The sequence below is a fragment of the Myotis yumanensis genome, unplaced genomic scaffold (genome assembly GCF_028538775.1).
Source record: "Myotis yumanensis isolate MYYU_CA2020_CCGP unplaced genomic scaffold, mMyoYum1.0.hap1 SCAF_44, whole genome shotgun sequence".
NCBI lineage: Eukaryota > Metazoa > Chordata > Mammalia > Chiroptera > Vespertilionidae > Myotis > Myotis yumanensis.
The window spans coordinates 244,975-256,211 of NW_027223795.1; the positions used below are offsets into that span (position 1 = coordinate 244,975).

Genomic DNA, 11,237 nt, shown 5'->3' on the forward strand with positions numbered 1-11,237 from the left:
CCCTGAGAGCTGCACAGAGCCCTCCTTCCTGCATAAATAGGAGGTCGAGACCACGTCTATTTTGCAGAACTACCTCTGAGAGCGATGTGAGGGAGTCCTTAAGGGCAGTTACAGAGGTTTCCAATTCCTTTAAATCCTGATCTATAGCAGCTTGAAGCTGGTGCATATGGCTCGACCCCTGGATAAGGGCAGTGGTCCCAGTCCCTATCCCCACTGCTGTTCCAACTCCTAGGAGGACTGCTATAGTAAGAGACACTGGTTCCCTCTTAAAGCGGGTGACACGCTCCCCCACCATCTCCTCAAACGAACTTGCATCATGATATAATACTCGAGGAAACAAACGGACCATGACACAGAAGTGATGGGAACTATTGAACACAGCAGTGGAAATACAAGGGGTCAGACCGGTACTGCAGGCCCACCAAGTTCCTGCCTCTGGAGCCAGGTACCCAACTGTGGAGTTCATAGAGACAGTTCTGGCACAGAGTCGCCGGTGGCTCAGCGGGGGGGAACCTATGCAGAGTCCTTTGCCAGAAACCTCAGGGAGGGTTAGCTTGTGATCTCCTCCCCAACGGCAGGCAGAGCTTGTGGTCAGGGTGTAAGTTCCGTTTACTGCAGTCCCCTCGTAATAAGGGGGTGTTGCCGAGAGGCAGAGCCAGCAGGATCGAGTCAAATTGCTTTGGGTTGCATTAAGGGCAGAGTAGGCTCCACTTACGAGGTTAAACAGGGGGAGTCTACCACTTGGGCTTCTCAGGGGAGGGGCCCCACTACTCGGAGTCCGAACAAGGTTGGTAACCTGGGGAGATTCTGTCACTGGCCCCGCCAAGCCACCCAGGGACGCCAGGGGCCGGAGTGGGGAGACCGGACGGACAGCTGGATTGGGCCCCACCAGGACTGGTGTGGTCTCTTGTCGTAGTTTGATAGTAAACCAGAGACCAAAGTCATATCCGGAGGCATAAAACCTAAGCCCCCATGTCCTTCCCTTATACCAGTGGGAAAGCTTGTCCGCCCCTCTGCCTCGTTCTGTTAAGGAGATATTTAATCCATTACACAAAGCTTCTGTTTTACATTCCCCCCTTCTGCTCCAGTGAACAGTTATCCAGTCTGAACTGGATCGGGTGATCCAATGAGCTGACCCCGTGGTTTCACACCCCCAGGCTGCGCAGTAAAGGGATTCAGGCCCACCACAGCTCTGTATTTTACTCCTACTACGATCATCTCTTGGGCAAACATAAAAGGTGAGGCGGCCCAGAGAGGTACGCTTGCCACTATTTAAACACCCCGGTGTGTGATCGTTACTGGGACTATTTCCATAGTAGAGTAAGTGACGCCCCCCGGTTGCTGATGGAATTTTGTTGGGGTCCTCAATCTCCGGTATGTCCCATGTGTCTAGGCCGACAGCTAGCTGGCATACGTCTGGAGATAAGGTGGGCCACCAGCTACCCGGAGTGTGGACACCTCTGGTTGACCAGACTACTTGCCCTGTTGGGTTGATGACTTCCCAGGTTAAAGTTACAGGGGCATGGGGGTTACTCGCCATCAGCTTGGCCAGGCAGGGGCTTACAACGAAAGCGAAGCTTAAGAGGGTTATCAGTCCTTTCCATTGTCCATTCAGGTCCCGGTGGCGGTGCAGGCTTGAGATGGGAGGCATGGATCCAAGGAGTGATGCCATCTACTTTAACCGCAGTCGGGGTGGTCAGCAGCACCACGTAAGGTCCTTTCCACCGGGGCTCCAAGCTGTGGGTCTGGTGCCTCCTCACGAACACCGAGTCTCCAACGTGGAAGGAGTGGGGCACTTTGAGGTCTCCTGGCTGATAGGCAGAGGCCAAGGGCTTCCAGACGAATTGCTGGATTCCCTCTAAAGCCTTTAACCTGGCAAGTAAAGGAGTGTGGGGTAATGAGTCTTTGTCTATGGTGGGTAACATTTTTGAGACCGGAGGTGGGGTTCCATACAGAATTTCAAAAGGGGTGAGATTATACATAGAAGGTGAAGGAGTGTTCCGAGCACGGAACAGGGCATAAGGTAGGAGCAAGGTCCAATCCTGAACGCCAGTCTCTAAGGCCAATTTAGTTAAGGTCTCCTTAATGGTTCTATTCATTCTTTCTACCTGCCCTGAACTTTGGGGACGATAAGCACAATGTAATTTCCAATTAATCCCCAATACCCTGGCCACTCCCTGACTTACCTGGGCCACGAAAGCAGGTCCGTTATCTGACCCAATTACCTGGGGCAGTCCAAATCGAGGAAAAAGTTCTTCCATAATCTTCTTAACCACCACCTGCGCTGTTTCTCTTCGGGTGGGGTAGGCCTCTACCCATCCTGAGAAAGTATCTACAAAAACTAAGAGAAATCTTAACCCATACTTAGCTGGTTTGATTTCAGTAAAGTCCACTTCCCAGAATTGGCCGGGCCGGCTTCCCCTGAGCCTTTTCCCTTCTGGCATTTGCGACGGGTGTGCATTTACAGCCTGACAGGCTCGGCAGTTTCTTGCCACCTGTTCAGCTAGGTTTTTGTTTTCCTTGGCTGCTAGAGTGAAGGGCTGCTCTTTTAATAGCTCTTGCATCTTCCTGGCCCCCAAATGAGTGAGCTGATGTACATGCTGTAAGTAGGAGGCCGCCTGTTGTTTTTTACTCCTTGTAGCTTCGGGTGCCGTGTCCTCCTTAGGAGCCTTGTTCACCAGTGCTGGGACCTCTGCCCCTTTAAGAGCTGCTGCCTTTGCTTCTTTGTCTGCCCGCCGATTTCCTGCGGCTACAGGGTCCGACCCCTTTTGATGGCCGGGGCAATAAACAATGGCTAATTTGGTAGGCAGTAGGACAGCTGCTAGTAGTCTAAGGATTTCAGCCTTGTGTTTAATGTCCTTTCCAGCTGAGGTTAACAGTCCCCTTTGCTGATATATGGCCCCATGTACATGAGCCGTGGCGAAGGCATAACGGCTGTCCGTATAAAGGGTAGCTTTCTTCCCCTTAGCCAGCTCTAAGGCTTTTGTGAGAGCAATTATTTCCGCTTTCTGGGCGGATGTCCCTTCTGGCAGCCCCGCAGACCATACAACCTTGTCCTTGCTAACTACTGCCGCCCCTGCGCATCTCTTACCATCCTGTAGGAAGCTGCTGCCGTCCGTGAACCAGGTCACCTCTGAGTCTGGCAATGGGAAGTCCTTTAGGTCACGACGGATTCCTGCTTCTTCTGCCAGGATATCCTGGCAGGAGTGTAGGACCGGGTCTGCAGCCTCATCCGGAAGTAGAGTGGCAGGGTTTAAAGTAACTGGAGGTCCGAAGGTCACTCGGTCCTTGTCTAACAGAATGCTCTGATAGTGCGTGATGCGAGCATTCGAGAGCCACCGGTCTGGGGGCTGCCTGATGATACTTTCCAGCATATGAGGGGCCACAATAGTTAGTTTTTGTCCCAGAGTCAGTTTGTCCGCATCTTTGGCTAGTAAGGCAGCGGCAGCTATAGCTTTAAGACAGCGGGGCCAGCCCCCAGCTACTGAATCCAAGCGTTTGGATAGGTAGGCTACAGGTCTTTTCCAGGGTCCCAAAGTCTGGGTCAAGACCCCCCGGGCCACTCCCCCTCGCTCCTCTATGTAAAGGGTGAAGGGCTTTTCGACATCAGGAAGCGCCAATGCTGGGGCTGATAGCAGGGCTCTTTTTATATCATCAAAGGCTCGCTGTTGTTCTGACCCCCAAGAGAATTCTGTGTCCCCCTTCAGGAGTGGGTACAGCGGGGCGGCTAGCGAGGCAAATCCCGGAATCCACAGTCTACAGAACCCAGCTGTCCCCAAGAACTCTCGGAGTTGTTTTCTGGAAGTTGGTGTGGGGATCTGCACAACAGTCTTTTTCCGTGCCTCAGTCAACCAGCGTTTCCCTCCCCGGAGAGTATACCCTAGAAAAGTAACCTCCTGTCTGCATAGCTGGGCCTTCTTGGCTGATGCCTTATACCCAAGCCGAGCGAGCTCCTGTAGTAAGGAGCGAGTCCCGTACTCACATTCTTCCCAAGACGACGCAGCCAGCAGCAGGTCATCTACATACTGGAGCAGGGTTACCTCCGGGTGCTGGGTCCTGAAGGTGACCAGGTCCTGATGGAGGGCCTCATCGAAGATCGTGGGAGAGTTCTTAAATCCTTGGGGCAGCCTGGTCCAAGTCAGTTGCCCTGCAAGACCAGCCTCCGGGTCGGCCCATTCAAAGGCAAATAGAGGTTGACTGCTTTCACAGAGTCGCAGGCAGAAAAAGGCATCCTTTAAATCCAATACAGTGTACCAGCTCCTGTCAGGCGGGAGGGAACTCAGAAGATTGTAAGGGTTAGGGACAGTGGGATGTATGTCCTGTACCCTGCTGTTAACCTCTCGTAGATCTTGCACTGGTCGGTAATCCCCGGTCCCCGGTTTCTTGACGGGAAGGAGTGGTGTGTTCCAAGCTGACTGACAGGGCTTCAGGACGCCTCCCTGCAGTAGCTTTAGAATATGTGGCCTGATTCCTTCCCGAGCCTCCTTACTCATGGGATACTGCCTCACCCGAATTGGAACTGCAGAGGCTTTTAAGGCAACTACTACCGGAGGTTGATTTCTCGCCAGCCCTAATCCGGCCTTCTCTGCCCAGGCATCCGGATACTCGTCTAGCCACCTTGTTACATCCTGTTCCTTTACCGGGGAGTCATACAGGCGGTATTCATCCTCCATAGACATTGTTAGAGCTGTTACTACTGGTTGCTGGACTAAGGGGCTCAAGAACTCTACTCTGGGCCCTTCGGGGTTGAAAGTGATGCGGGCTTTTAATTTGGTAAGCAGATCTCTCCCCATGAGGGGAGCTGGGCAGTCAGGTATCACCAGGAAGGAGTGATGGACCTTTCCCCTTCCTAAGTCTAGAGTTCTTTTGGTGGTCCAGGCTCGGTATCGGCTACCGTTGGCACCCCTTACTAGGGACCGCTTAGTTGACAGCGGCCCCAGTGGTGCTTGTAATGCCGAGTAAACAGCTCCGGTGTCCACCTCAAAATCAATAGGAGTCCCCTCCACATCAAACTTTACCCTGAGCTCGGGGAGGGGGTCCGAGCCCCGTCGCCCCTAGTCTTCATCCAGGGCCAGCAAGGTGGGCGGTTTAGCCTGTAGGCCCTTCCTGGGTCTCTTTGGGCAGTCTTTCTTCCAATGCCCATACTCCTTGCAATGGGCACACTGATCCGGGTCCAATTTTGGTCGCGGCCGTGGCCCAGCCCTGCCTCCCTTCCTGTCTCCCTCTTTACTGTTACCGACTGCTGCGGCCAGGATTTTAGTCAATGCTTTATCTCTCTTTTTATCCCTGGCATCCTCTCTTTCCTCTCTCTCCCTTTCCCTACGTTCCTCTTTCTCCTCCTCCGTTTCTCTCTTATGAAAAACTTTATCTGCTTCTTTAACTAAGTCTCTAAGAGTGAGGTCCTGCAGCCCATCAAGGCGCTGCAGTTTCCGCCTTATATCTGCAGCGGATTGGCCAATGAAAGCCATGGATACTGAAGCCCTCTGGCCCTCCGACTCCGGATCGAAGGGAGTAAACCTCCGATAGGCTTCCATTAACCTCTCTAAAAAGACTGTAGGAGATTCATCAGAACCCTGGACGACCTCCCTTACCTTAGCCAAATTGGTGGGCCGCCTAGAAGCTGCCCGGAGACCCGCCACGAGAGCCTGGCGATAGGAGGACAGATGCTCCCTACCTTCCGGAGTATTAGGGTCCCAGTCGGGGCGAGCCAGTGGGAAGGTGTCATCAATAATATTCTGTAGCTGTGTCGGACGCCCGTCTCGTCCCGGAACGTTCTTTCGAGCCTCTAACAGGATCCGGTCTCTTTCCTCTGTAGTGAAGAGGGTCCCCAGAAGTTGTTGACAATCATCCCAGGTTGGCTGATGAGAAAACATAAGGGACTCCACGAGACCTGTTAACCGAGTGGGGTCTTCAGAGAAAGGAGGGTTATTATTTTTCCAATTATATAAATCAGAGGAGGAGAATGGCCAATACTGGAGGGCCGGCATCTCCCCCCCGTTCCCATTTTCCACCATAGGCCCGTAAGGGCGTAACGGCAGAGTAGTGGCCACAGGTCCTTCATCCGGCTGGCGCCGGCTCCTAGTCCGCTGTGCTGGCCCGTCGCCCGGTGGCAGCAGGGAAACCTCGAGGGTGGAATCTGGGGAGGCCACCGTTGGGGACGCTGGCAGGGGGGCTGGACCTAGCGCCGGAGAAGGCACTTGGTCGGGCCGCTGCAGTGCCTCGGCCGCCGGAGGCTGCAAAGGCGAAGCATAAGGTGGTGGGAAATCTAGGAGAATAAGATCAGGCTGTGAGTCCGGGAGGACCGGAGGAACAGAGGGGGGAGGAGAGGGGAGAGCCGGCTTCACAGGGAGGATTGCTGGCTCAGAGACAGAGACCGAAGACCTAGGGAGAGAACCAGGGGGTAAGAAAGGCTTGACCCACGCCGGAGGGTTCTCACATAAGTCCTGCCAGACCAGGATGTAAGGCTCCTGATCTGAATGCCCGTGTCGGCCAGGCTGAAATACCTGTCTCCTTACCTCCCTGATGAGAGGCAGATGGAAAGACCCCTCCGGGGGCCATCCGACATTAAAGGCGGGCCACTCGGATGAACAAAAAGTCTGCCATTTACCCTTTTTGACAACAAGAGATAGGTTTTTAGCTCGTCCCTTGACTTCTGACCAGCGATCCAGGGTCAGAGACAAGGGAGTAGAGGCAGACTGGCCCATGACTTCGAACACACACACACCAATGACAAAAAACAAGGAACAAAGGACAAGGACAGACACAACGCGTCGAGACAAAAATCGAAGGATCCAAAAAGAAGGATTTACAGAACCAATTGACCTAGCTGGCAACAGAACTACAGACCCAGAATCAGAATCCGTACCTAACCGACGGAACAGACAGGAGTCCACCAGGCGTCCCTGGTCCTCTCCAGACTCCACCAGGGCGTCCCCTGGGGTTGTGGCCTGCGACCTCCCGACACGTCTGTCTGTCGCAGTCGGGGGAGGCTCACGCCCCTCCCCGACAGCCACCCGACCAAACAGATTTGCCAGCTCTAACTAAATTTGTGTTTCCAATATCTAAGCGATCGCTATTCAGAAAGGCGCCGTCACTTACCCCAAGAAGCGTCTGTTGGAACCCAGAGGCGGCTGCAACAAATACCTCGCTGCGTGCCCGGCGACAAGTGGGGGAGAGCCTCCTGCCTTAAATAGGGGGTCCCTCTCCTCCCCGCTGGGGGAGAGCCTCCAGCCCTAAATAAGGGGTCCCTCTCACCCCCGCCGGTATCTCGGTGGAACCTCCAAATGTAAAGTCCGGGGTGCAAGCCGCTGTCACAAAGAACCAAGAGACGCTTTCTATGCAAACGCAAGGGGTTTATTTAGCTTCCAACATGTTGGGGCCCACAACAACTCACTCTGAACGCGGCAGAGCAGCGGCCGTGAGCCCCGACCAAGAGTTTAAACACAGGTTATATACCTTTCAGCAAACAGGGCAAGTAACCTGGGGTCATTCCATTGGAGATCTAGCGCCGTGTCAACATACCTATCTGCTTTTGGCGGGGAGGGAATGTAGTTTGGAATTTTTCACTAATGATCTGGCTTTCTAAGTGAGTTAATGCCTGTCTGGTTTCTTATCAGGCGTTTGCTTTTTAGTTCCCTCCCGGGCTGCAGCCATCTCCCGTAACCTCCCTGGCTGCAGCTATCCCCCATAAAAGTTGTTTGTTTCATCTGCCCCTTCTGACCTTTCCTAATTACCCTGGTGCCGTTTGCTCCGTCTGTCCCTTCTGACCCTCCTGATTATGTTGGCGCCTCTCAGAATGGATCACGGTTTTCCTCCTCTCAGAGGAAATACAAAGAGCACGGATACATCACCTTTTCTCATGAGGGAGAAAGACAGTGATTCATTTTAGCATCATTGATGTAGTTGGTCCTGGGGTTCCTTTTCATCAGATCAAATGAAGTGTTATAGACAATGTCGTCTAAAACCTCACTCCCTGTTCATGGCCCTTAGGACCAAGCAAAGTTCTCAGCCGGAGGCACACGGCCCTGCCTGGTCTGGGCTCAGCTGGCTGCAACGTCCTCTTACGCCCTCCTCCACAGCAGCGCTATTTGGCGGTTCTCTCATCTCCGTGGCCATTGCTTTCAGGGTGTCCTGCTCTGCCCTCCTCTCTTAAACCAGGAGGCCTTACACCGATGGGCATCATGAGGCCTGTGCCTCTCCTCTAAACTGCGTGCAAACGTGCAGGTGTGGCTTTAACAGAGGTGAAGACGTGGCTGCCTGCAGAGTCTCAGTGGGCTTTGTGAGCATTGAAACGAAAAAACCTTTAATTTAGATGTTGGAAGGTTTTTAGAGGCCTACGTTCATTCTCACTTCGTTTACTTTTTCTTGCCGTCTTCTTTCATTGCTCTAAATTTCATATATTTATGACAAATTTGTTCTCAACACATACCAGTCTTCCAAGCTACATGCTTATCTGGCATTTCAGATTGAATGGGTGAAAAATTAAATCCATATTCAGGGAAACTTACTCTTCCTCCCTCATTCACTGTTTTCATTAATGGTACTACTGAAACAGGAACTTTGGGGGGTGAAAAAGACAGGTTTAGGAAAGTTTAGAAATTAAGGGGACCATGGAAGAAGCACAGGGCTGCAGAGCAGAAGGTATATTTCCATAGAATGGGGAGCTGAAAAGCTACAACAGGTGCATTTCCATAGAATGAGGAGCTGGGAACAGCGGAAGGTCTATATTTACAAAATAAAGAGAAGGAAGCCCCTCATCCAGAAGGAGGAGAAGGAAGCCCAGAGGGAATAGGAAAACAATGGGGAAGGAGGGGGAGGACCTCACGTGTATGTTCAGGCAAAGGAAGGGGCCTCCTGTGCCGGCTCCTATGTCCCGAGGGGACTGGGCGGAGAGGCCAGCTTTGGGCCAGGACACGCCTTCCTGATGCTGCCAGAAGGAAGAGCAGTGGGAAGGCAGCTCAGCCAGGGGCCATCCCAGGTCCCGGAGGGCACTTCCTGGTCCCGAGGTGCCCACAAAGGTGGGGAGTTGAGAGGTGCCACCGAAGGAACCTGGGGCAAGTGTCCAGGAACCACCCTTCCTTTCTCTCTTCCTTCAGAGCTAGCGTTCGGTGCTCTGAGCTCGCCGCTGTGACATTGGGAAGAAGGCCTTCCCCACCACGGGCAGAACTGAGCTTCGTTAACCTGCACCTGCTGGAGGCCGCTCGTGCCTCCAGCCAGACAGGCCAGCTTGCAATTCCACCCAACTTCCAAGTCCGAATCGAGTTACTCAGTTCTCGGGGCTCGGTTCTTTCCTGTAAGTGTGAGGTTAGGCTGATATTTAATGGGTCTCACCAGATAATTTTTTCTTAAATTAAGGCACAATGAACATGCAGTAAAATGCAGAATCTTAAGCTTACATCTTGGTGGACGCCATGTAACTCCTCTTAGGTCGGAGAGAGCCCAGGATCGGATACATGCAGACATGTGACGAGATAGTGGACCCCCCTGGCATGTCTGGCAGATCAGCATGCCAGACACAGATACTGGCTTCTCCCTGAATCAACACCAACCCCCACGCGGATGCTGACTCATTCCTGAATACCTGGCTGGCCCCCCTGCAGCTGAGATTTCCTCGCTGAATGCCTCAGCTCATGTCCCCGCCCCTCACCCAACCGCAGTGTAGAAAAGGCGCCCCCTCCTTGTTGGTGTGAATCCACGTGCCCTGTCTTTGGGGGTACGTGGGTCTCCCGGGGACGCACAAATAAACCTTTTCCTTTCCTTTCTTTTCTGATTCACTGGACTCTCTATTTTTTGCGCCGCCTCCTGAGCCACCTAACCTAACACCTCTCAGATCAAGAGAACATCCCGCCACCTCAGCAGGCCCCTCCTGCCTCTTTCCCCAATTCCTCACCACCAGCTCAGGCCCCGGCGGCGAGCAGGGTGCTGACTTGTTGTCACGAACAAGTCTTGCCCGTCCTTGAACTTTATATACTGGCCTCATGCCTCTATGGACCCTTCTTGGCCAGCTTCATCCTTTCAACACGGGTTTTTGACATTTCTTGATAGAGTTGTGGGAGTCGGTAGTTTATGCATTTCAATTGCTGTGCCATTTACCCGAATAAGCCTCCTAGTCTGTGTGATTCCTCCTCTTTGGATGGACAGATAGGTTGGTTCCCGTTTGGGATGGTTATGAATAGTTTCGATGAGATTTAATGCTCCCTTTTTGTGTGTGGACATGTGCGTTGAGTGTGTGCCTGGGCACTGAGCTGCTGGCACAGGTGTGTTTAACTTGAGTAGAAGCTGCCGTTTCTACACAGCCGGGCCACAGCTGACATCAGAAGAGCTTCCTGGAGCTTTCCCTGCGGGCGAGCCTCTCCCTGGGGCGGGAGGGGCCGCAGCGGGTGCCGGCCTCACCTCGTGCTGGGTGCTGGCTTCACCTTGTGCTGGCTGCTGGCACCGGGTTTCTCTCGCTGTGCAGTGAGCCCAGCATTGCCCCTGTGCCGCTCTGTGCCAGGCTGCTGAGGACTCAGACTTCCCAGGTGGTACCTCCGCCAGAAAGTCTCGCAGCCTCCAGACTGACCCCGCCTTAGCGGGCATCTTCCCTGCCACCATGAAGGGGTGGAGGGGCCGTTCTGCTCACCAACGTCCCAGTGTGTTGCCCTGGGAATGTGGGGCGCGGACATTAAGCGCAGATTTCAAACGGGGTCGCCTGGGAGACAGCATCCCCAGCTTCAGCAGCTCCTGCCACTGTCCCCCGGGCTCATCCTCAGAGGAGCCCTGCCCGGGCCCCTGAGCAGAGGCAGGAGGGAAAGTGCTAACTGCCTGGTGCCGAGTGCTTCATCTCTTTTAGGTAAAGTCTAAATATGTTTCCAGTCTTTCACAGCTGTTAACCCTTCCCGAGGATGTTTTTCCATTGTTTTTTTTTTTTTTTAGAGAGAGTAGGAGAGGGAAGGGGGGAAAGAGAGAGAGAAACATCGGTGAGAGAGACACATTGATTGGTTGCCTCCTGCACGCTCCCTGATCAGGGCCAGGGATCGAGCCTGAAACCGAGGTAGGTGCCCTTGACCCGGAATCAAACCCTTGACCCTTCGGTGCACACGCCGACGCTCTAACCACTGAGCCTCGGCCAGGACTGCACTGCCGTTTTTTGAGATTTAAAAAGGTCAAATACGCCGAACCGGTTTGGCTCAGTGGATAGAGCGTCGGCCTGCAGACTCAAGGGTCCCGGGTTCGATTCCGGTCAAGGGCCTGTACCCTGG

General features: G+C 53.5%; 1 protein-coding gene across 1 annotated transcript; it reads right to left on the reverse strand.

The window, feature by feature from the left end:
• Nucleotides 1–1,337: 1,337 nt before the first annotated feature.
• LOC139000928 (uncharacterized) lies at nucleotides 1,338–6,704 on the reverse strand. The gene is given in 4 exon segments (XM_070402863.1): nucleotides 1,338–1,872; nucleotides 2,187–2,332; nucleotides 3,092–6,218; nucleotides 6,303–6,704. Coding segments are annotated over 4 exon segments (3,870 nt in total). The 3' UTR covers nucleotides 1,338–1,677.
• Nucleotides 6,705–11,237: the final 4,533 nt, after the last annotated feature.